General features: G+C 43.6%; 1 protein-coding gene across 1 annotated transcript; it reads left to right on the top strand.

Annotated features, from left to right (window-relative positions):
* On the top strand, positions 1–25,375 carry LOC134909611 (E3 ubiquitin-protein ligase TRIM32-like). Its single transcript, XM_063916663.1, has 2 exons — positions 1–370; positions 20,358–25,375. Exons 1-2 carry the CDS (start codon positions 24–26, stop codon positions 20,755–20,757), a joined length of 747 nt encoding a protein of 248 aa, XP_063772733.1. The 5' UTR covers positions 1–23; the 3' UTR covers positions 20,758–25,375.
* Positions 25,376–25,866: the final 491 nt, after the last annotated feature.

The raw sequence follows: 25,866 nt of genomic DNA, 5'->3' as shown, positions 1-25,866 counted from the left end.
TCAGAATCAGAGGCGCAACAACTATGTCTTCCAAAGGCTTACATGATTTTTCCCACTGTACAATTTGTACTGAGATATACAACGAGACAAACCGGAGACCAAAGCTTTTAAGCTGTGGCCATACATTGTGCCTGAAGTGTCTACAAGAACTCTTTAGCAGGACCCTGGATCTTCCAGTGTACCAACAGACATCTAACCTCAGATGTCCAAGCTGCCGCCAAACAACGGAGATCTTTCATGTCTGTTGTGTTTCTCGCCTGCCTGACAACTTTGCCATCATCAATTTCCTGACTGATGAAGAATCAAGTAAACAATATTGCAAGAAACACCAGGATGAAAAAATTAAGTTTTTCTGTCATCAGTGTCAAAGGTTTGTAACAAACTGATAATAGTGCAAATACTCTATTGCTCTTATTCAGGTGTGTTAGCAAGCCAAATCAGCACACTAATGAGCAAAACCATGTGCACTGCAGGTGAGGCAGATATAACATGTGCAGAGAGAGTTAGATTTGGGTGGGGGGTGTTCAAACTGAAATTTAAATTGCAGTGTAAAAACAAAGCAGCCAGTATTTACCCTGCACAGAAACAATATAACCCACCCAAATCTAAATATTTCTGCACATGTTGCATCTGCCCCACCTGGAGTGCAACATAGTTTTGGCCATTAGTGTGTTTTTTTGGTTTGCTAACTAATAATCCCCTATATCACTATGATGTGGCAATGGATGGGGGGAGTCAAGTTTGCAATACTGAATTTTATAATTTGAAGAGCTGATAAAATGTATATATGTAATATCTATCTATCCCCATGTAAATACATATTCATGTAGGCAGACTGCTGCATGTAGTGTATTTTGCATATGGAAGGTACAGTGTCTGGCTAGACTGTGAAAGCCAGTGATTTGTATTTGAAGCTGCAGAAGAGGCTTGCTAGAGTGTAAATCATTATTTTTAATTGAAAGCAAAGAACAGTAAGGTAACACAGTCATTACTGATGTAGCTGGAAATCTGCCACAGAGAGAACCTTGCAATAGGAAAGCAAATGTGTCAATCTTTTTAATGAGGTTGGTTGAAGTTTCACAAAAGTCATGTTGTAGTGAGTTAATTCATTTCACTATACTCCTGCTGATCACTATTCAGCTCATCAAACACATTGGTGCCTCACTGGCGATGTGAAAAAGTGGGTGAATTGCAACACTTTTATTGCTCTGCGTCTCAATGGGCTGAGATATCTGCAAAGTGTCTGGGTTTGTGAAGTGAGGTAGTGGTGTTTGAGGTGTTTTCATTGGCCACTGAGTGCAGCTGGGTAGAGAGGACATTCGTTGCTATATATGGAGGAGAACTTAGAATTTATTTTGCAGATCAATTATATTGAAATTAGATAATGGGGTTGACAGGGCACATTGTAGGGAGGTGAAAGCTCTTTCTTGCAGTAGCCCTATCTTTAAAATGATACAAGTAGAAGCAGGGGCACCAACAGCTCTGTTGGGCCCCAGTACTGGGAGGGGTTGTGGCCAATGTGGGGAGGTGTAGCCAGACCCCCTCCTTATAAAATATTAAAAAGGACACCTCAAGTGCGGCTGCTCAGGGGGGGTGCCAATGTCTGATTTGCTTGGCAGAGACAGCAGGTGGTTTGCGATCGCTCCCAGCACACATCACACAGGGAGAGAGAGAAGTGACTGCTTCTGCAGCTGCCTCTCACCCCAGCCCACCACACAACAGTGTGTGCCATGTGCTGGGCTGGGGAGAACGGCTGCTGCTGCTGCAGTCAGTCCTCTTCTCCCTGCCCGAAGGGCCCTTGTCTGCCAAGGTGAAGGAGGGGCAGTGGGACTCAGGCCCATCAAAACCATCCCAGGCACAGGAAAAAAGGCCCCCCATCCCTCTCGGCACCACTGGATACAACCTCCGCTTTCTCAAAAAAGCTTCCAACACACACTTGCCACATATGAGAAAGGCTCATGTCCTTTACCTCTTGTGCATGTGTACAGAAAGTGGTACGATGCAGCAGTGGCGGCTTTTTCTTACTCCAAGTTCCATTGTGCTTCATCTGCAAAGTTCTACGTGCTTAAAGCTAATTCCTGTGCAGTCGCACCCCAACATCTGTAGGTGATTTTTGCTACGTCTGCAATGTGAATAAGATGCAAAATGTGAAAAAAAGGGCAGGGTACTACATCTCTCTGAGTAGCTCAGTCGCACTGGGCTTCTCATGCCATGTGGTGTACTGAGGCTAGGTGTATGAGAATACAACTGTAGTGTGTAAATCATGCTCCATTAAAATTCTGTATGGACTGGTCAGCTAGAGACAATCAAATTATACATTTTTAAAAAGAAATATTTTATCATGAGGAAAACTAAAATCCTGCCACTCAATGAAAAGAGGTGTAAACCCAAACAGCCGCTCGGTCTCTAAACCATTAGGTACAATATGTTGCCTTTGTTATATTCTCCAAGCAATTGGATTTCTGTGCAGGTGGACTTTTTTCTTTCTGCACAGCTAAGCAGCTCCAAAATGTCACATTTCCTTTAATATTATGGTTTAAAGGCTGCTTTGAAATGAAAGATTCTCATTGCAGCGTGGAGCAGTTTAACCCATAACACAAGTGAGGTGAACAAACGCTTTAAATTCTGTTACACAACAAAGCCATTTAGATCACATCACAATTCAGACATACAGATGTAGCCATGCTCATCTTTGCTGTGATGTAGCATGCTGCAACATGACTTTCTGCATGGCGCACCAGGCTGCGACTAATCTCAGTCGTCAATTGCTCCATTAATTCTTTAATTCATGATGCAACATGCCGCATAGCAGTAAGATGAGCATGGCTACATCCAAGGGTGTAGTAGCTACCATAGGTGCAGGGAGTGCAGCTGCTATGGGGCCCAGAGCTGAAAGGGGCCCACCTTCCCTGTCAAAGTTACATGGGAAGTACTTTGGGTGGTACTTTGGGACCCTTGCAATTTATTGCCTTTTGGCCTACAATACATTTAGTTACACCCCTGGACCTGCTCCTTGTACTGTGGTATAAAATGAACTGGAGTGCATAATAATGTTACATGTAGTGATATGAACTGGGGCACTGTAATGTGGCACAATATAAAGTGAAGACACTATAGTGTGGCATAATATAAACTGGGGGCACTTTATTGTGGCATCATATGAACTCGAGACACTGTATGTAGTAATGTGAATTAGTAGTACTGTATTGCACAGTGTGTACTGGCAGCCCAACAATGTGATATACTATGGTATATAGAATAAACAAAGGTACTGTAGTTCTATGGGGGATAACATTAATTAAGTCACTACTATAGTTCAGTAAATAAACTAGGGCACTATTATGAGGCATACAATGAACAACTGTTGCAGAGAAGTATCGGTCTAGTAGCACTGGGGCATGGACCCTTTCAAAATGTTGCTATGGGGCACACAAAGTTCTGGCTACGCCCCTGGTTACATCTGTAAGAAGCGCTATTCATATTTTTGAATGATCTTTTAGCTGTACACATTGGGGGTCATTCCGAGTTGGTCGCTCGCAAGCGGATTTTAGCAGATTTGCTCATGCTAAGCCGCCGCCTACTGGGAGTGAATCTTAGCATTTTAAAATTGCGAACGATGTATTCGCAATATTGCGATTACACACCTCGTAGCAGTTTCTGAGTAGCTTCAGACTTACTCGGTATCTGCGATCATTTCAGTGCTTGTCGTTCCTGGTTTGACGTCACAAACACACCCAGCGTTCGCCCAGACACTCCCCCGTTTCTCCGGCCACTCCTGCGTTTTTTCCGGAAACGGTAGCGTTTTTCCCCACACGCCCATAAAACGGCCTGTTTCCGCCCAGTAACACCCATTTCCTGTCAATCACATTACGATCGCCAGAACGATGAAAAAGCCGTGAGTAAAATTCCTAACTGCATAGCAAATTTACTTGGCGCAGTCGCAGTGCGGACATTGCGCATGCGCATTAAGCGGAAAATCGCTGCGATGCGAAGATTTTTACCGAGCGAACAACTCGGAATGACTACCCTTATACATAAACTTTCCCCAACCTTCAATATTATAGTGTCAATAGAACCCCATGCAGCTTAAGCAGTCCATGTTGCAGACTGAACCCTGGTTCCCTATTAGTAAACTGCGGATAGCAGCACATTAAATCTAGATATATTTATACAGTATGTGACGATTTTACATTTTTACTGTAATCTATTCTGTACAAACTGAGATATCACCTGTGTCCTATCAATTACCATGTTAATCCGCCCAGAGAGGTCATTAAAGTGCACATTTTTTAGTTTCAGTATTAAGGAACTTATTTATCAACATATTGTTCACATATTTAAGTTACAGACCTATTAAATATAATTGCAACAAAGTATATATCTTGGTGCACTGAAATACTGATGTGCCTCGTGTTCCAATACACTGGGGATGACTATACATTAAGCCCATACCAACGCTTGACTGCAGGAACCAACACCATCTACTAGGAAAGTGCGCCGGCCCCCGTCATGGGTTTTGGTTTTGGTTTTGGATCTGTATTTGGTTTTGCCAAAACCAGCCTTGCAGGTTTTGGATATCTATTTATTTTTTTAAATCATAAAAAAAAGCAAAATCGCAGAATGTAGGCCTATTTTTGTTCCTACAGTATTATTAACCTCAATAACATTAATTTGCAGTCATTGCTAGTCATTTTGACCACCTCACAGCTCACAATATTGTTTTTATCCAGTTTAGGCCAAAAGGTTGCACCAAGGTAGTTGGATGACTAAGCTATATATATGTATGAATGTTACACTGCAGTATCATTACAGTGTCACAATATCTGGATGAAATCGGAGTACCACCTACAGTGTCACAATACGTGTATTAATATTACACTGCGGTGCCACCTACAGTGTCACATTACTTGGATGAAATTGGGATACCATCTACATTGTCACAATACCTGTATAAATATTACACTGAGGTACTACTTACAGTGTCACAATACCTGGATGGAATTGGGGTACGACCTGCAGTGTCACTATACTCATATAAATATATTACACTGCAGTCTGACCTGCAGAGTCACAGTACTATATGAAAAATAATACTATAGTACACTGGGGTACAGCAAAAAAATAAAATATATATATTATAAGTTAAGCTTTTATTTTTTGTACTGGGGCAGAGCACCTGGATGGACGGACAGAGTACCCCTGGTCAAACACAGCAGCCCGTTGATGGACAACACAGCAGCACCCCTGGATGGACAACACAGCACCCCTGGATGGACAGAGTATCCCTGGTCGGACACATCAGCCCCAGCCCCTTAATGGACAACACAGCAGCACCCATGGATGGACAACACAGCAGACCTGGACAGAGACAAAGCACCTGCTGGTCGGACACAGAAGCTCCTTGATGGACAACACAGCAGCACTTCTGGATGGACAACACAACACCCCTGGACGGACATGGCATGGACACAGCTTCACTATACAAGAACCTTTTACAGAATCGAAAACCTGCGAGAATCGGACAGTGGGAGGATGACGTTTTGCCTCGTTTTAGGATCTGATTCAGGTGGGTAAATTCGAGCCAGACTCGGATCCCGACTTGGACCTCAAAGTTTGGGTGGGTCAGGTGCTCCGAGAACCAGACCCGCTCATCTCTACCATCTTCATATGGTGGATCTTGCATGGATGGACTAACACTATCTTTAGATGGCGTTAGCCCATTACCTTCATTGGAGCAGCACTACTGGCAAACAATGTTGTGATTCCTCTCCAGTGGCTGGAGGTGAGCCCAATGCCATTACATGTTTGCATTGTGCATGCGATGCTGGATATCTGGATAAATGCACATTTGCCCGCTGATCACTTTACTTCTTACTGGTTACTGGGAAAGCTCTTATGGGAACCTATGTTCAGACGATTAATACATTCACCCAAGAAAATGATTCCTTATTGTCTCGATACACAGCAATAAACATTTTTAATTTTGGGGGTTTGATGCATTTAATAAATATGCCCCTTAATGGATGTTATTTGTATATCTCTAGGAAATAATAAAATTGGAGTCTGTTGCAATATTTCCAGTTTTCAAGACAGAGCATTCCAAAGCCTCGTGTCTATTCCAAATATGGCCAGTAGGAAAATAATTGCAATAACTTTTCTCAGTGGAGACAGATATTGGTCATCCACAAAGAAAGATTTAAGGTGCAGAACTTGTCATGGTGGTGCGCAGTGCATCCAGCAGTGTCTCCTTTCTGGCTGCTCCAACAACTCCCCCCCACCCCACAGCCCCTGTAAGCCTGCCGTCCCCCGTCACATAGCCCTTCTCTGCTCGCCTCTTCCCTCCCCACATTCCATGTAACCGTGCCTTCTCCTCAACAGACAGCCCTTCACTTTCTGCCTCTTCCCTTCCCATAGCCCATGTAAGCCTGCCTTCTCCCTGTCACAAAGCCCTTCTCTGCCCACCTCTTACATCCCCACAGCTCCTGTAAGCCTGCCTTATCCCCACTGCACAGCCGTTTTCTGCCCCCTCTTCCCTCCCCACAGCCCCTGTAATCATGCCTTCTCTCGGCAGCACAGCCCTTCTCTGCTGGCCTCTACCCTCCCCACAGCCCCTGTAAGCCTGCCTTCTCCCCTCCGCACAGCCCTTCTCTACCCCTTTTCCACCCCACAACCCCATTAAGCCTGCCTTCTCCCCACCACACAGCCCTTCTCTGCCCACCTCTTACATCCCCACAGCTTCTGTAAGCCTGCCTTATCCCCACTGCACAGCCGTTTTCTGCCCCCTCTTCCCTCCCCACAGCCCCTGTAATCATGCCTTCTCTCGGCAGCACAGCCCTTCTCTGCTGGCCTCTACCCTCCCCACAGCCCCTGTAAGCCTGCCTTCTCCCCTCCGCACAGCCCTTCTCTACCCCTTTTCCACCCCACAACCCCATTAAGCCTGCCTTCTCCCCACCACACAGCCCTTCTCTGCCTGCCTCTTCCCTTCCCGCAGCCCCTGTAAGTCTGCCTTCTCCCTGCCGCACAGCCTTTCTCTGCCCCCTTTTACCTCCCCACAACCCCATTAAGCCTGCCTTCTCCCCACCACACAGCCCTTCTCTGCCTGCCTCTTCCCTTCCCGCAGCCCCTGTAAGTCTGCCTTCTCCCTGCCGCACAGCCTTTCTCTGCCCCCTTTGACCTCCCCACAACCCCATTAAGCCTGCCTTCTCCCCACCACACAGCCCTTCTCTACCCACCTCTTCTCTCCCCACAGCCCCGTAAGCATGCCTTCTCCTCGCCACACAGCCTTTCTATGCCTGCCTCCTCCCTCCACACAGCTCCTGTAACTACATTCTTCTCTGCCCTCTTCCCTCCCAACAATCCCTTTAAGCATGCCTTCTTGCACACAGCCCTTCTCTGTCCACCTCTACCCACCCCACAGCCACCGTGCCCTTCGCCACACAGCCCTTCTCTGCCCATCTGCCCCACATCCACCATGACACTGTTTCTCGTCATTGGTAACTGCTGTCAGTAAATACCTTACACTGAGGGAATATATCTATCTATCTATCTATCTATCTATCTATCTATATTCTGCACCATATATTTTGCGCCAGCTTCTTCCGAGAAGTGAATGCGGCTTCATGATGGATGTGCCAACCTCAAAAGCAGATGGTGTCAAACATTCAACCTCCAGCCCTAGAAGCCACCATTTAATTTTGCTGATAATATAATTTATGAATGTATAAATTCCCATTATGATATAGTATATTTCGCTGTCTTCTGGTAATGCATTTCCAATAGAAAAAACAACAACTAATATGAATAATACAGACAGTACTTACATTGGGTGTCTACTAGTAATTGGTACTATCATTCCAATAAAATATTAAATATAGGACCTGATTCAGAGCAAGATCTGCGTCCATCTCATCACATGCAGGGGGCTGCCCAGCACAGTGTAAAGCCGCCCAGCATGTCTGGCGCCGCCTCGCAATGCATCCGCAATTACATTGCGAATGCATCAAAATAAGGTTGGCTGCGCTGTCAGGCATCCTGTCACCATTTTTTTAATCGGAGTGGCTGCATATGACGTCACGCCCGTTCGGCCCACCATGCCCATAAAATACCACATTGCCGCCCCCCTGAACGCCCGCTCTTGTCAATCATCTTGATTGGAGAAGGGTCGCGCACACGCACTGCGGCCGCTATGTACAGACGCGTGGCTGTGTCCATCTCTGAATCAGCCCCATAGTGTTTCCTGACAGTTTCCTCACATTAAATAATTGCTAATTATTCTGGAGCACAACTGTTCAGTACATCACTTTACAGTAATATAAAAACTTCTACAATCATAATAAAAGTAAAGACTTGCGTCACCTTTTAACCAGAACATTTGAGTAATGATAATCACTCACTGACAGTGGCAATGACTTTTCCCACGTATCATAGTATAGTAAGCAAGTGTCAGTGATAGTCTGAATTTCATTGAATTTTGCTAAGCTTCAGAAGAAGAGGCTGTAGCTGTTTTATTTCTGTATTTTTAATCTTATTAATATATATAAATAACATATATTTACTTTTATGGTTCCTGTGGGATTTGAATTCATAATACTAGCTATAGTTTAATGCTTTTCTATATAAGCTGTAGGCAAAGCAAAGCAAATTGTCTGTGAAATGGAAAAGGGTAAACCTAAAGCTTTGACCTCTCCCACTAGCAGATTGCGACTGCATTTTGTGAGACGAGCCCACTGTGCACACGCTCAGGTCCCGTCCTGCGCGAGCAGTTAATGCGATTGAGTCACATTAACTGCGAACGCCTCTGCCTGATTCACAGGCACAGGCATTCACAAGGCGGGTAGGGGCAGCGACGGAGTGTTTTTGGAGCAGTGCTGGGGAAATGGAGGCCTGTCGTCTGCATTTTCCGGGCAGCTGTGTGTCGTCACACATTGTGCTCCGATCGAAAAAAATGGTGGCGTGACTCCTGCCATTGCCATTGTGACCACGCTCTAATTGTGGCGCAATTGAAATTAGAGCGTGATTGCAGTTGGTGGGTGGCAGGTAGCATGCTGGACGGCCTTGCCCAGCAATGGGTGGCCCCCAGCATGCGATTGCTAAAAAGCAGAATCTGCTACTGTTACTGAATAAGGTCCATAGAACTATATCTCTTTGCCCATTCTCATGTATTATGGCTGTTCATAGTGGGAGCCACCACATGCTTTCCCCAGTAACTCCCACTGCAGGTGACATTTCAGAGCAGTAGAGGAGAACCCTGCACAGGGTAAGTTTATATATATATATATATATATAGCAAACTGTGTTCAGGCAGCACTCCCAATAGAATAATAAAAGGTCCCGGTGCCCTCCTTAGGTAACCTTGCGAGGTTAACCATGTAATAGCTTTCCAATGTAGGCGGCACTCAGATTGAAAACAATGACACAGGTTGATGTCATCAACCTGTGTCATTGTTTTCAATCCGAGTGCCGCCTACATTGGAAAGCTATATCTATCTATCTATCTATCTATCTATCTATATATATATATATATATATATATATATCTATCTATATATATATATATATATATATATATATATACCACAGACTCTCTTGCTGGTAAATAAAAGGTAAATAAATAATGACTATTAGGCTGTCTTGTTCCACTGAGTTCCCTGTTAGAAAGAACTAGAGTAAAGAATGTGTAGCAATAGTGGAATTGGCGCCCCAGAGAGTTGGAATTATGCACAACCTTAATTTTGTTTAGACAATAGTGTATTATAACATTTCGTATAGTACAGTATAAAATCATAAGTTCCAATAACAAAGTTTTATTACAATTCATAAAAAAATGGCTACAATGTCCATATACATATGACAGCTCTTTAGTACATCAGCACCCTACCACATGTAATGGGGGTCTGGACAGACACAAGTGTACATATACTACTTCTATGATATCCTCCTTCCAATGTAGTAGATTGGAGGTCACATCAAAAGAAAGACAGAAAAACCAACACGTTTCGTCTCGTGCCGAGACTTCATCAGGGGTATATCTAAAATATTAAAACATGATCTTTTAGAATATTAGCTCAAATATTTATACATTAATACAATATCAATGAATTTTACATTAATATAATAAAAAAACAATGAATTGGAACATCACTGAAAACAGGCTATTTGAACAAGAATGGAGGAGTTGGAAAAAGGAAGAGGAAATACAGTGGAAGAATACGGTTTATACAGTATGTGGATAAATATATAACACATACCTCAATTTGGAAGTTTATGAATTAAAGGATTGTACCATAGGAGAATGTTCTTGGCCATTCATATCCACTAAACAGGCCACAAGTTAATACAAATGTGAGCAATCGTGCCTGTTAAATAGATATTCTCATTTATATGTTTTCCTTCTCATAGAAAATTTTAACACGGCACTCTTTAATGAAACCAGACACACGTACCTGATACTCGCTAAAGTAGGAGTGTAATACTTAGGAGTTCAGGTTCACAAGGAAAATTCAGAGGAGAATGTCAAAAATACTCAACCTAGTGAAAGTTATTAAATAAGATCAGTGTCTGAATATAAATTCATAATATATTGTTTATTGGCAGACAAATATAGTACATCCTATTTTTCTAATTACATACAAGGATTAAATTAGGGCCATCATAGAATAAACCTTTTTTTAGAGTTAGATCATACTTAATGGCCCCTTATCAATAACATTAAATATGTGGGTTCACTATTCATAAAGATAGGCACATAAAACCAATCTGTTGGCTTATCATAACTTCATTATGGATTTACTAGAATGATCACACATGGGCCTTGTTCCTGTGTCCCTCACAGATTAACTAGATGACTTTTGTACATGTATAAAGACTTATATGGAATATCACCTGTGTGTACTTAATTGCCAAAGTGAACACATGATGGTGTCCTGTGAGCATTATACATTAGAATTTATAGTTGTGTAATAAACAATACATTAATACATAAGTGGGATCAGAATCAAACAGTGTGACCTTAAAGTGAATAATTATATATATCAATTGCAGTATAAAAGAAAGTGTATACGGTATAACATACATTAATAGAAGTGCTTGCCATCTGGTCAAATAAGATGTGCGTCCTAGTATCACAGGTATTTTGTCAGCGTCCGGAGTCTTACCGGTACGCTGGGGCCGCGGGGCTGGCTTCCTTGGCGTTGTGGGGGCAGTGGCGGAGGTGGGCTGCTGCGCCGGATCCGTGGGCAGCAGTAGCGGAGGTGAGGGGGTCCGCTCATGGCCGCGGGACGCCGCTACAGCGGGTCGCTCTTGCTGAACCGTTGCTTGGAGACCAGGGGCAGTGAGCAATGTGGCTTTGCAAAAAGGTCTGCATTACTGGGCGCCGCCATGTTGGAGACCAAGTTTTAAGCATAGTTCCTGTTTCCTGTTTCTTCCAGCCAATCCAGGGGAAGCTCTCCCTATAAAAGGGGGCTGGTTTAGGACAGGGATGCCAGTGCTTCAAGTTACAACCCTGTTGTAGGTGCTTTAGCCTGTGCTCCCAGGATTCCTGCTGTATCTTGGTTCCTTCTGATCCTGCTTGGTCGGTTCTCTGTTGCTGCTGCAGCCCTGCCGTTTCTTGCCTGCTACTGCCTGTGGAAGCGCTCCTGGAAAACCCGGTCCAGTAAGACTCTTTGGGCACAGTCGGCCCCGGGTCTTCTGCCTCGTATTTCAAGCCACACTCCACAGATCTCCTTCACCAGCCACGCCTTTGTATCACTGACCACAGCCTGCAGATTATTATCTTCAAGCCTCGTTTTCCAAACCACAGTCCACAGTCCTCGTCTCCAGCCACATTTTCAACTACCATCCACAGTTCCACAGTTCATCATCTACAGTCTCGTCTTTCAAATCACAGTCCGCAGTTCTTCACCTCCAGCCACGTCTTTAACCATTGTGCTTCAGCCTCAGTTCCCTACCTCAGCCCTGTACATAATAAATACTTTCCATTGACTCTCAAACCCCGCCTACGTTCTTCATTGCTCCATGTCCCATGCGAAGGAACTATATCCAGCCCCCTCATCTGGTTCATTCACAGCCTGCTACCTCCTCGGGAAAATCTCAGCTGCCGGATCCTCAAACCCTGCCAGACGTGACATATTTGAATGAGGGCACTGACCCTCCTTATATTGTGGTGGAAAGATAAATAATGAAGTTATGATAAGGCCACAGATTGGTTTTATGTGCCTATCTTTATGAATAGTGAACACACATATTTAATGTTGTTGATAAGGGGCCATTAAGTATGAGCTAACTCTAAAAAATAGGTTGATTCTATGATGGCCCTAATTTAATCCTTGTATGTAAGTAGAAAAATAGGATGAACTATATTTGTCTGCCTATAAACAATATATTATGAATTTATATTCAGACACTGATCTTATTTATTAACTTTCACTAGGTTGAGTATTTTAGACATTCTCCTGTGAATTTTCCTTGTGAACCTGAACTCCTAAATATTACACTCCTATTTTTAGTGAGTATCAGGTACGTGTGTCTGGTTTAATTAAAGAGTGCCTCGTTAAAATTTTCTATGAGAATGAAAACATATACAGTAAGTGAGAATATCTCTTTAACAGGCCAATTGCTCACATTTGTATTAACATGTGGCCTGTTTGGTGGATATGAGTGGCCAAGAACATTCTCCTATGGTACAATCCTTTAATTGGTAAACTTTCAAATTGAGGCATGTGTTATATATTTATCTACATACCGTATAAACTGTATACTTCCATTGTATTTCCTCTTCCTTTTTCCAACTCCTCCATTCTTGTTCAAATAGCCTGTTTCCAGTGGTGTTCCAATTCATTGGTTTTTTTTTAAGTATATTAATATAAAATTCATTGTTTGTTATTGTATTAATGTATAAATATTTGAGCTAATATCCTAAAAGATCATGTTCTAACATTTTAGATATACTCCTGATGAAGTCTCGGCACGAGACAAAACGTGTTGGTTTTTCTGTCTTTCTTTTGATGTGACCTACAAATCTACTATATTGGAAGGAGGATATCATAGAAGTAGTATATGTACACTTGTGCCTGTCCAGCACCCCATTACATGTGGTAGGGTGCTGATGTACCAAAGAGCTGTTATATGTATATGGACATTGTAGCCATTTATTTATGAATTGTAATAAAACTTTGTTATTGGAACTTATGATTTTATACTGTATGAAATGTTATAATACATTATTGTCTAAACAAAATTAAGGTTGTGCATAATTCCAACCCTCTGGGGCGCCAATTCCACTATTGCTACACATTCTTTACTCTAGTTCTTTCTAACAGGGAACCAAGGGAACAAGGCAACATAATAGTCATTATTTATTTACCTTTTATTTACCAAAAAGAGAGTCTGTGGTATATATATATATATATATATATATATATGACACCTGGGAGCAGCCTGCACCCCCTACAACCCTGCTCTTGGAAGCGTCCTTGTCTTTATTTTTGTTTTTCAGATTTACAAATTTATTGAAGCATTTGGGAGAGGTGCTGCAGTTCTGATTTAGAGAGATCACTAGGCACATATTATTATTTTGATTTTTGTTCTAAAGGGATTTTTTCACAATTAGTGTGATTTTTTTTAATGATTGGCATTTGACCAGACTTCACTATAATGGAAGCACCCAATTCTGCTATGATCTGTCTAGAAGCTATTTTTATTTGCAACCCAGTGGGTTTCAAGTTATTCTAAGAATCAGTGTTAGTCGCCAATCATTTATAAGACTATGGTGAGGCGTGGAATAGGACACTAAGGACTAAGGGGCAGATGTACTAAGCCTTGAAGAGAGATAAAGTGGAGAGAGATAAACTACCATGCAAACTGCTCCTAAATGTCATTTTTCACTGTAACATGGCAGTTAGTAGCTAATTGGCTGGTACTTTATTTCTCTCCATGGCTTAGTACATATACCCCTACATAGTGATAAGACAGTCAATTACTGCAAGTGTACTGCATATACACACATTTTTGGACAAGCAACATCCAACCTCTCCTCCCCTCCCTTCCCCCACCCCCACCTCATACCACTGCACAACCTATACCACCTAAGTGAGCACTATTAGCCCAATTGTTTGTGAATAAATAAGGCAGTTTTTCCCCTATAGCACCAGTCTGGAAATTCACACACCTACCTTGCACAGTACTGATAGACATACTGCACAACACTCAACCAAATGTCACATTTAGGAGTACACAACCAACTTTCTATAGGAGTACTCATTAGGATTAGGACCACTCAGGGACGGATCTAGACTTTTCTTTTAGGGGGGGCGGTTTACTGTTTAATCTTGACTCCTCCCCTCTCCAGTCCCAACTCCTCCCATCCTCCTCTCTCAATTCTGACTGAACTTTTTGAGTGAGACTGAGATAGAGCTTTGTGATTGTTCTATGTACATGTGACTGTGCTGAGGGGTAATTGTATTTATTAGCCACCAGCAAGTGAGGGGCAAATGCTCTGTAACCCTTGCTCTCCTGGCTCCTCTGTGCTGCTGTGGTATGGGCTGCAGCACATCATTCTGCCTCAGGCTCTCCCCGGAGAGCTCTCTTCTGCTCAAAAGTGAGCGTGGCTATGACTGTGTTAGGGGGGGCGGTCGCCCCCTTCGCACCCCCCTAAATCTGGCCCTGGGACCACTCGAGTCCCTTACCTCTGAAGTAGATGCTCCACAGGAGCATGCACCACATAGGGAATGCTGGCCTCGGACGTCACAATGCACTCCCAGCAGGACAGGCTGCTGTTTCCACTGTGGTGTGACTGGGTGCAGGAGCAGGCAGGCCCTTTAGGTGATCTGGGCTTCAAAGCAACAGCATCCCTTGCACCCACAGTAATTGTGCCTTTGGATGTGATCTACAGTATATGAGGATATTCCAGATGACGATCACTATAACTGTGTAGATACTGTAAGGAGTGTACAAAAGCATTATTTGACTACGAATAGTTAATTGTAATTCTTTATAGGATGATGGTGGTTGCATCTGTATGTTAGAAAAATGGAAAAGAAAAAATTGGGCTTTATTTGGTTTTTACCATTGGTCCAAAAATTGCAGTTACTGGACCTGATGCACGATGCACTGCATTTTTCATGTAACGCATCCCACTACTCATCGCAAGCAGAACATCGTTTATTAACGCTGCATGCTAGAAGAAAATTACAAAGGACAGCTATCCTTTGCAATAGAAGGACTTCCGGGTTTAGGACCTGGGAGTCCTTCTGCACATGTGCAGTGTGACGTGCACACCACATAACAAGTGTTACTCATAATATATCACATGGTCCACTGGTAATAGAACTGTCGTCCAAGGAAATTCCCAGGGACATTAAGTTTTATAGGTTTTGCATGTGATAGCTTCCTGGGCCTATATTTAGGCATACTTAGTGGAATATATAAGGGTGTGGCTTCATGGGGAAGGGGCTTGGCCACATCATAGTACGAATTCACATTACACCACACAGTAGTACCCATTATATACGTTACACCACACAGTAGTGGCCATTATACATGTTACAACAACCAGGAGTGCCCATTATACATGTTATACCACACAGTAGTACCCCTTATACACGTTACACCACACAGCAGTGCCCATTTTACATGTTATACCACAGTAAAGAGGCTTATACATGTTACCCCATGGTGCAGCCACTTATACATGTTACACCACAGTACAGTCGCTTATACAAGTTACACCATAGTAGAGCCCCTTATACACATTATCCCATGATAGAGCCCCTTATACACGATATATGATGCCCGCCACTGACTGGAATGTAATAAGAATGCTTAACAGCTGCTTTATAAATATTATTTACACAGGGCTCTAGATAAACTCGACTAATTTATAAATGACGTAACTATTGACAAGTACTCTGACAAGAACACTGACACACATACATAGATTGTATAGGAGCACACTGACACACATACAGTCAGATTATACAGGTCCCATTGGCACACTGACACACACAGAGGGAGCGGGAGCATGCTGACACACAGACAGATTGTATATGGGCACACTGACACAAACACATAGATTGTACAGGGACCAGGGGAACACTGACACACAAACGTAGTATGGGGGTCATTCCGAGTTGTTCGCTCGCTAGCTGCTTTTAGCAGCATTGCACACGCTAGGCCGCCGCCCTCTGGGAGTGTATCTTAGCATAGCAGAATTGCGAACGAAAGATTAGCAGAATTGCTAATAAATAATTCTTAGCAGTTTCTGAGTAGCTCCAGACCTACTCACGAATTGCGATCAGCTCAGTCCGTTTAGTTCCTGGTTTGACGTCACAAACACGCCCTGCGTTCGGCCAGCCACTCCCCCGTTTCTCCAGACACTCCCGCGTTTTTCCCTGACACGCCTGCGTTTTTTTAGCAAACGCCGGGAAAACGCTGAGTTGCCGCCCAGAAACGCCCCTTTCCTGTCAATCATTTACCGAACAGCAGTGCAACTGAATAGCGCCGCAGAAGCCACAGCAAAACAGCTAAGTTTTGTGTTAAATAACTAAGCGCATGCGCCCTGCGTGCCTTGCGCATGCGCAATTTGCAACTAATCGCAGCATAGCGAAAATCGGTAACGAGCGAACAACTCGGAATGACCCCCTATATGTAATAACAAATCCTGAGCTAGGTGACCCAAGGTTGAAGAAAGTTGAGAAAGGCATGCGGTGGGAAGGAATATGACAAGGCAGGGGTAGACAGTTCTCTTAAGAAACCTGGAAGTAAATGGGGAGATAGATAAGGCGGTAGTTTGAGAGAAAATGTGGGATAAAGATGGTTTCTTTAGGATGGTTGAGAAAAGAAGGTGTCTGAAGAAGGATGGTACTGAGCAAGAAGAGAAGCACAGGTTGACGTGATGATTATGGTGATACATACAGTAGCATTTACCAATGTGATAAATAGCAATAAAAACCCCTATTGCCATATATTGATAAATAGGCCAATTATGAGCCATCAATTCTCCCAAAGCTTTATAATTTCCAATTCCCTATATATTACTAATGACTTCAGCAAATTATATTAACAATGACTAATATATAGTAACATACTGTATAAGCATATCATACTGTATAAGCAATGAACCTAGCAAACAACTTTACCCCATATTTTATATATATATATATATATATATATATATATATATATATATATATATATATATATATCTTGCTTAAATATTCTGAAAAACTATAGTAGAAATAAATACAGTTCTAGAAGTTCACATAAAGGTCCTAAACCCACTGGCATCAACATACATGTATACTACAAATCATGTAAATGGAGATGACAAAGAAAACATGGTTTTACTAGAGATGAGCGGGTTCGGTTTCTCTGAATCCGAACCCGCCAGAACTTCATGTTTTTTTTCACGGGTCCGAGCGACTCGGATCTTCCCGCCTTGCTCGGTTAACCCGAGCGCGCCCGAACGTCATCATGACGCTGTCGGATTCTCGCGAGGCTCGGATTCTATCGCGAGACTCGGATTCTATATAAGGAGCCGCGCGTCGCCGCCATTTTCACACGTGCATTGAGATTGATAGGGAGAGGACGTGGCTGGCGTCCTCTCCGTTTAGAATTAGAATAGATTAGAGAGACACTTGATTTACTAATTTTGGGGAGCATTAGGAGTACTCAGTAGTGTACAGTGCAGAGTTTTGCTGATAGTGACCAGTGACCACCACTTTTATTTATAATCCGTTCTCTGCCTGAAAAAAGCGATACACAGCACACAGTGACTCAGTCACATACCATATCTGTGTGCACTGCTCAGGCTCAGGCCAGTGTGCTGCATCATCTATTATCTATATATAATATTATATATATCTGTCTGACTGCTCAGCTCACACAGCTTATAATTGTGGGGGAGACTGGGGAGCACTACTGCAGTGCCAGTTATAGGTTATAGCAGGAGCCAGGAGTACATAATATAATCCGTTCTCTGCCTGAAAAAAGCGATACACAGCACACAGTGACTCAGTCACATACCATATCTGTGTGCACTGCTCAGGCTCAGGCCAGTGTGCTGCATCATCTATTATCTATATATAATATTATATATATCTGTCTGACTGCTCAGCTCACACAGCTTATAATTGTGGGGGAGACTGGGGAGCACTACTGCAGTGCCAGTTATAGGTTATAGCAGGAGCCAGGAGTACATAATATATTATATAGTGAGTGACCACCAGACACACAGTGCAGTTTATTTAATATATCCGTTCTCTGCCTGAAAAAAGCGATACACACAGTGACTCAGTCAGTCACATACCATATCTGTGTGCACTGCTCATGCTCAGGCCAGTGTGCTGCATCATCTATATATATTATATATCTGTCTGACTGCTCAGCTCACACAGCTTATAATTGTGGGGGAGACTGGGGAGCACTACTGCAGTGCCAGTTATAGGTTATAGCAGGAGCCAGGAGTACATAATATTATATTAAAATTAAACAGTGCACACTTTTGCTGCAGGAGTGCCACTGCCAGTGTGACTAGTGACCAGTGACCTGACCACCAGTATATAATATTAGTAGTATACTATCTCTTTATCAACCAGTCTATATTAGCAGCAGACACAGTACAGTGCGGTAGTTCACGGCTGTGGCTACCTCTGTGTCGGCACTCGGCAGCCCGTCCATAATTGTATATACCAGTGACCTAACCGTGGTTTTTTTTTCTTTCTTTATACATACATACTAGTTACGAGTATACTATCTCTTTATCAACCAGTCTATATATTAGCAGCAGACACAGTACAGTGCGGTAGTTCACGGCTGTGGCTACCTCTGTGTCGGCACTCGGCAGCCCGTCCATAATTGTATATACCACCTAACCGTGGTTTTTTTTTCTTTCTTTATACATACATACTAGTTACGAGTATACTATCTCTTTATCAACCAGTCTATATATTAGCAGCAGACACAGTACAGTGCGGTAGTTCACGGCTGTGGCTACCTCTGTGTCGGCACTCGGCAGCCCGTCCATAATTGTATACCACCTAACCTTTTTCTTTGCATCATGTGCTGATTGGGGAGGGTTTTTTGGAAGGGACATCCTGCGTGACACTGCAGTGCCACTCCTAAATGGGCCCGGTGTTTGTGTCGGCCACTAGGGTCGCTAATCTTACTCACACAGTCAGCTACCTCATTGCGCCTCTTTTTTTCTTTGCGTCATGTGCTGTTTGGGGAGGGTTTTTTGGAAGGGACATCCTGCGTGACACTGCAGTGCCACTCCTAGATGGGCCCGGTGTTTGTGTCGGCCACTAGGGTCGCTAATCTTACTCACACAGTCAGCTACCTCATTGCGCCTCTTTTTTTCTTTGCGTCATGTGCTGTTTGGGGAGGGTTTTTTGGAAGGGCCATCCTGCGTGACACTGCAGTGCCACTCCTAGATGTGCCCGGTGTTTGTGTCGGCCACTAGGGTCGCTAATCTTACTCACACAGCTACCTCATTGCGCCTCTTTTTTTCTTTGCGTCATGTGCTGTTTGGGGAGGGTTTTTTGGAAGGGCCATCCTGCGTGACACTGCAGTGCCACTCCTAGATGGGCCCGGTGTTTGTGTCGGCCACTAGGGTCGCTAATCTTACTCACACAGCTACCTCATTGCGCCTCTTTTTTTCTTTGCGTCATGTGCTGTTTGGGGAGGGTTTTTTGGAAGGGACATCCTGCGTGACACTGCAGTGCCACTCCTAGATGGGCCCGGTGTTTGTGTCGGCCACTAGGGTCGCTTATCTTACTCACACAGCGACCTCGGTGCAAATTTTAGGACTAAAAATAATATTGTGAGGTGTGAGGTATTCAGAATAGACTGAAAATGAGTGTAAATTATGGTTTTTGAGGTTAATAATACTTTGGGATCAAAATGACCCCCAAATTCTATGATTTAAGCTGTTTTTTAGTGTTTTTGGAAAAAAACACCCGAATCCAAAACACACCCGAATCCGACAAAAAAAATTCGGTGAGGTTTTGCCAAAACGCGTTCGAACCCAAAACACGGCCGCGGAACCGAACCCAAAACCAAAACACAAAACCCGAAAAATTTCAGGCGCTCATCTCTAGGTTTTACCATTAAATAATTGTGTCTTTAAATCACCACAACAGCGCTGGTTTCTGCCACTTGCAATCTGTTACATAAGGGCCATCATATTCACTGTTTCATCAGTGAGTTAATGTGATCACAGTTTCAATAAAATATTCTACTACGGAGAATATCCATTAGTTATATTCATCAGATTACCAGTGTAAAAAGGATTTTATTCATTGAACGTAATTATTTGATAGCACGTGCCAATTTATCTGAGTATATCTTTTTTTTTTTCTTACAAGGTTATTGTGCCCTAGCTGTGCTCTCCAGCACGTGACACAGACGCTACATAAGATAGAAAATGTTGAGTCAGCAGCACTGAAGTACAGACAGCAAATTCATTTGGCGATAAATGACTGCAAAGAAAAGCAGAATCGTCTGGATGAGATAATACAAAAGGCTGAAGTGGAGAAACTCAAACTTGAAAACCTGTCCAGGTCTTTCCAAAACATTGCAATAGCTACCAATGACCTAGAATTGCTATTTCAGAAGCAGATATTACAGAATTTACAGACTATAACTGCAAAGTTATCTGAAACTATAAAGCACACTATATTACCAAGGCCAAAAGGACATAAAAACAAGCAGAGTTTTCTCATACCTCCAGGATATTGGTCTACCCCGCTTCCTACAGAAAAGTAATCACGTTAACCAAAATCAAATTGTTTGGGGAGGATAACAGACTATTGCTAGCCATACATCAGACCAACTTTTCTCCAACACTCCAAACTTCCAACCATCCAACTTGTCTGTTCAACTAAAACAGTGCCCCACACATCTCACCAACTTTTTACCAGTGCTCCACACATCTAACCAACTTTTCATCAGACCAACCAACCTTCCAACTTCTGTCCAACTTGTGATGTCACCGAAGTAGGCGGACAGTGCCTGCCTACAGTTCTTCAGTTTTGTTTTGTTTTTTTCATTTCAAAACATGCAGAAGTGTCTTTTTTTCAGTGAAACTGGGCTTTTCTTTCACCACCATACATTTATTAGATTTACTTATTTTTAGACTGAACTATGGATACCAGCATGGTTGGGCTGCCAAGGCAAATGTATATATATATATATATATATATATAAAAGATGTAGATATTCGGCACTCCCAATGTAGTAAAATGTACAGCTTGCCTGGTGCCCTCTTTTTTGGAGGCACAAGTATTATTTATATATTTTTTTAAAAGATCATTATATATATATATATATATATATATTTTTTTTTTTAAATGGAGTGGGAAAAACCCGAAAAAAAATTGCGTGGGGTCCCCCTTCCAAAGCATAACCAGCCTCGGGCTCTTCGAGCCGGTCCTGGTTCTAAAAATCCGGGGGAAAAACGGACAGGGGATCCCCCGTATTTTTAAAACCAGCACCGGGCTCTGCGCCTGGTGCTGGTGCAAAAAATACGGGGGACAAAAAGAGTAGGGGTCCCCCATATTTTTTACACCAGCATCAGGCTCCACTAGCTGGACAGATAATGCCACAGCCGGGGGTCACTTTTATACAGTGCCCTGCGGCCATGGCATTAAATATCCAACTAGTCACCCCTGGCCGGGGTACCCTGGGGGAGTGGGGACCACTTCAATCAAGGCCCCCCCCCCCAGCCACCCAAGGGCCAGGGGTGAAGCCCGAGGCTGCCCCCCCCATCCAAAGGCTGCGGATGGGGGGCTGATAGCCTTGAGAAAATTGAAAGAATATTGTTTTTTCCTGTAGTACTACAAATCCCAGCAAGCCTCCCCCGCAAGCTGGTACTTGGAGAACCACAAGTACCAGCATGCGGGAGAGAAACGGGCCCGCTGGTACCTGTAGTTCTAATGAAAAAAAAATACCCAAATAAAAACAGGAGACACACACCGTGACAGTAAAACTTTATTTCACACATGTCGACACACACATACTTACCTATGTTGACACGAAGCAGTCGGTCCTCTTCTCCAAGTAGAATCCACGGGTACCTGAAAATAAAAGATAATTATACTCATCTGATCCAGCGTCCTTATACGTAATGCCACCCCTGTAGTAGTAGCATCCTTATACGTAATGTGCCCCCAGTAGTAGTACCGTCCTTATACATAATGCCCCCCCAGTAGTAGTAGCATCCTTATACATAATGCCCCCCCAGTAGTAGTAGCATCCTTACATGTAATGCCCTCCCAGTAGTAGTAGCACCGTCCTTATACATAATGCCCCCCAGTAGTAAGAGTCCTTATACATAATGCCCCCCCAGTAGTAGCGTCCTTATATGTAATGCCCCCCCCAGTATTAGTAGCCTCCTTATACATAATGCCCCCCCAGTAGTAGTAGCATCGTTATATGTAATGCCCCCCTGTAGTAGTAGCGTTCTTATACATAATGCCCCCCAGTAGTAGTAGCATCGTTATATGTATTGCCCCCATGTAGTAGTAGCGTTCTTATACATAATGCCCCCCAGTAGTAGTAGCATTGTTATAGGTAATGCCCCCCCAGTAATAGTAGCGTCCTTATACATAATGCCCCCCCAGCAGTAGTATCGTTATATGTAATGCCCCCCCCCAGCAATAGTAGCGTCCTTATACGTAATGCCCCCCCTATAGTAGTAGCGTCCTTGCATGTAATGGCCCCCCCAGCAGTGGCGTCCATAAAGCGCGCACACACAGACATACCTCACACACACACAATTCACACATATACACACACACACATATATACACACACACACACACACACACCTCCACCATACACACACACACACACACACTTCACACATATATACAAACACACACACACACCCACCACACACACACACACACACACACATATATATACAAACACACACACACACACACACACACACACACCACCATATACACACACACACACACACACACACACACACACACACACACACACACACACACACACACTTCTCTCTCACCCTCCACTTACCAAGTCTGGCTGGCCGTCACTGCAAAGCTGTCTGGTCCCGTGTAGCTCCGCCCCTCTATTCCGTGTAGCTCCGCCCCTCGTGCCGCCGTAGCTCCGCCCCCTTTTCAGGCCCCGCACTGCACAGCCCGCTGTCACAGGTAATGGGGGGGCTTTTCATGCTGCCGGCGCAGTAGGCGGACACTGGCAGGCAGTGTCCGCCTACTTATCGTTCAGTTGGGGGGAAAGTTTCCCCTACACCTGAACGATTGGTTGGGAAAATCAAACAGGTTTGATTTTCCCAACTAGTTGGACAGACCGTTTCTGTCCGTTTTTCAGCGTGTGGGAGCAAACGGCTGATAATCGTTTGCTCCCACACACTGCCACATTATCTTTCCAACCAGCCAACTAGTTGGCTGGTTGGAAAGATATCGTCCTGATGTATGGCCAGCTTATGAAACATATGAGAAAAGAGAAAAGACTGAAACTAAATTTAGATATTGTCCACCTTCACTTCATATTGGATTATATATGGCCTAATGCAACTTTTTACACTTTTTATTTTGGCTTCCAGCAAAACTATGTTGCACTGCAGGTGGGGTAAAAGTAAAAAGTGCTGGAGCTTTATAATCGGGAAGGGGCCTGTCCTAGCTAAATTCTAAATTTTGGTTTAAAACAAAGCTACCCAGTATTTGTTTGCTACATGAAAAATCAGCCAGTAGATTCCTTACATGGATACCAAAAAAAGCCCCACAAATGAATTAGTATTTGCATTGCACCATGGTTTGTTGTGGGAGGTTTCTGCTTCTTATTCTATTTGCTCCAAACTCTAAAACAGACCCTGAGTGTGTAGAATTGATCCCATCTTTGTAAAGTAATCAATGTAATGAGACCAAACAACTCCAAATAAACAGCTCTCAGCAATAGTATTCAAAAACTTTCCAGCATTGATAAAAACTCTATTAAATTGACTAAAATCATGTTTGAGGCTCCATTTAGCATAAAATAAAGGGTGGGACAGTGACGTAGCCAGAGAAGGCCCAAGGGTGTGACAGCTTTCTCTGCTGAAAATCTGTAAAAAAACAAAAGGGCCCCGGCAGTGATGAAGCAACAATTACAAGTAATAAGGTATTGGTTGTTCACAGGGTTCCCATAGCCTACAGAAGCCCAAATACAGTGCCTGACTTCACTTACCCCCAGCAGTGACAGAAGAGGCACCACAACTCGGCTTACCATCCCTACCCTTCCTGTACCACACTGCCTAGTTGCTCCCTCCAGTACTTAGACTGGTGGGCCAACCTCGTAATATTACTGCAATGACTTCAGCATGAATGGGCTGACAGTCTGTAGCCACAGAGGATGGCCCATACCTTGCACTACTTCCTTGTGGCCCTTCCTACTAACAGGAAGCAGCGGGACCCAGTGACGTGCGGCGGGGTGAGGCAGGTCGGTATCCTGACCGCCGGGATCCCGACCGCCAGCATATCAACTGCATCTCCTAATAACAGCCAGTTAGGATAGAGCGCGGTGTGGTGGATATGCTGGAAGATCTAATTGAGAAGTGCATTAGAGCTAAGGTTTGCCAAAGGAGAACTGTATATGTGTTTAAACACTGTTTGCCATCCTGACAAATAACTTAGAAGTGTGTTGTACCAGACACATGTTGTAAGTGTCAACTTGGAGGCGACAGTTTCATAAAATATATATACGCATATGCACACTTACATTCACGTAACACTTATTTTATGTTCGACTGCTATACTATATAAAACACACTTGCTGCAGTTTCATCACTTTGCATAAATAGGAGTACAGTACAGTATGTCATTGCTTGGCATACACTGCCATCAGGGCCAGTACTAGGGTGTTCCTAGCCCCCTGCAAACTATAAATGTGCGCCCCCTCCCATACGTGATAAAGGGACAGCGCGCTACAAAAACCAGGGTGTGTAGTTTCATAAGGAAGGGGTGTGGCCACACAATAGTACCCCCAATTCAAATTACGCAGGACAGCAGCACCATTTTATTACACTGCACGTAGTGCCCCTAATTCATATTGCACCACATAGTAGTGTACCTTATTCACATTACAATACACAGTAGTGCCCCTAGTTCACATTACGACACACAGTAGCTCACCTTATTCACGTTACATCAGACAGTAGTGCCCTTTAGTCATGTTAACCAACACAGTAGTACCTCCTATACACATTACGCTACACAGTAGTTCTTATATAGTGTCCTTTATAACACAAAGTCCATAGTAGTAATGCCCTTTACACATAATGCCCAAGTAGTAGTGCACCTTACATATAACTCCTACAGTAGTAGTGCCGCACATAAAGCCCACAGTAGTAGTGCTACACACAATGCCCATAAAAGTTGTACCACTTACACTTAATGCCCACTGTAGTAGTGCCACACATAATGCCCACAGTAGTAGTGGCCCTTACACTTAAAACCCACAGTAGTAGTGCCACACATAATGCCCACAGAAGTAGTGCCCCTTACACAAATGTCCACAGGAGGGGAGAGAGGGGGGAGTGTGTGGTACTTATACGGGATATCTACTTGAAGTTGCCGATGTTGTGTCCTATCATAGAGCTTTACAGGTGCAGCGGGTAGGAGAGAGGAGGGAGCCGGACTGCCTGAGGGACATGACACTGAGAGCTGCACTTCCTGCTGCGCTGATGTGACAGGCTCAGTGGTAGACGGCAGTAATAGCAGGGCAGCAGAGCGGGGAGAGCGCCTCCGCAGCCCGGTGCCTCCCTGCACTGACATGCCCCACAACTATGCACAAGTCACATATGTACTAGTGCACTAGTCGCTATATGTTAGACATACTTGCCAACAT

The sequence above is a fragment of the Pseudophryne corroboree genome, chromosome 4 (genome assembly GCF_028390025.1).
Source record: "Pseudophryne corroboree isolate aPseCor3 chromosome 4, aPseCor3.hap2, whole genome shotgun sequence".
NCBI lineage: Eukaryota > Metazoa > Chordata > Amphibia > Anura > Myobatrachidae > Pseudophryne > Pseudophryne corroboree.
The sequence above is the reverse complement of the archived record's forward strand: the minus strand, read 5'-3'. Positions and strand labels throughout refer to the sequence as shown.

Excerpts from the sequence above, each read along its gene's own strand:
- LOC134909611 (XM_063916663.1), top strand. The coding sequence starts at position 24 with ATGTCTTCCAAAGGCTTACATGATTTTTCCCACTGTACAATTTGTACT. Across the intron at positions 371-20,357 it reads TTCTGTCATCAGTGTCAAAG|GTTATTGTGCCCTAGCTGTG; the intron begins GTTTGTAACAAA and ends TTTTCTTACAAG.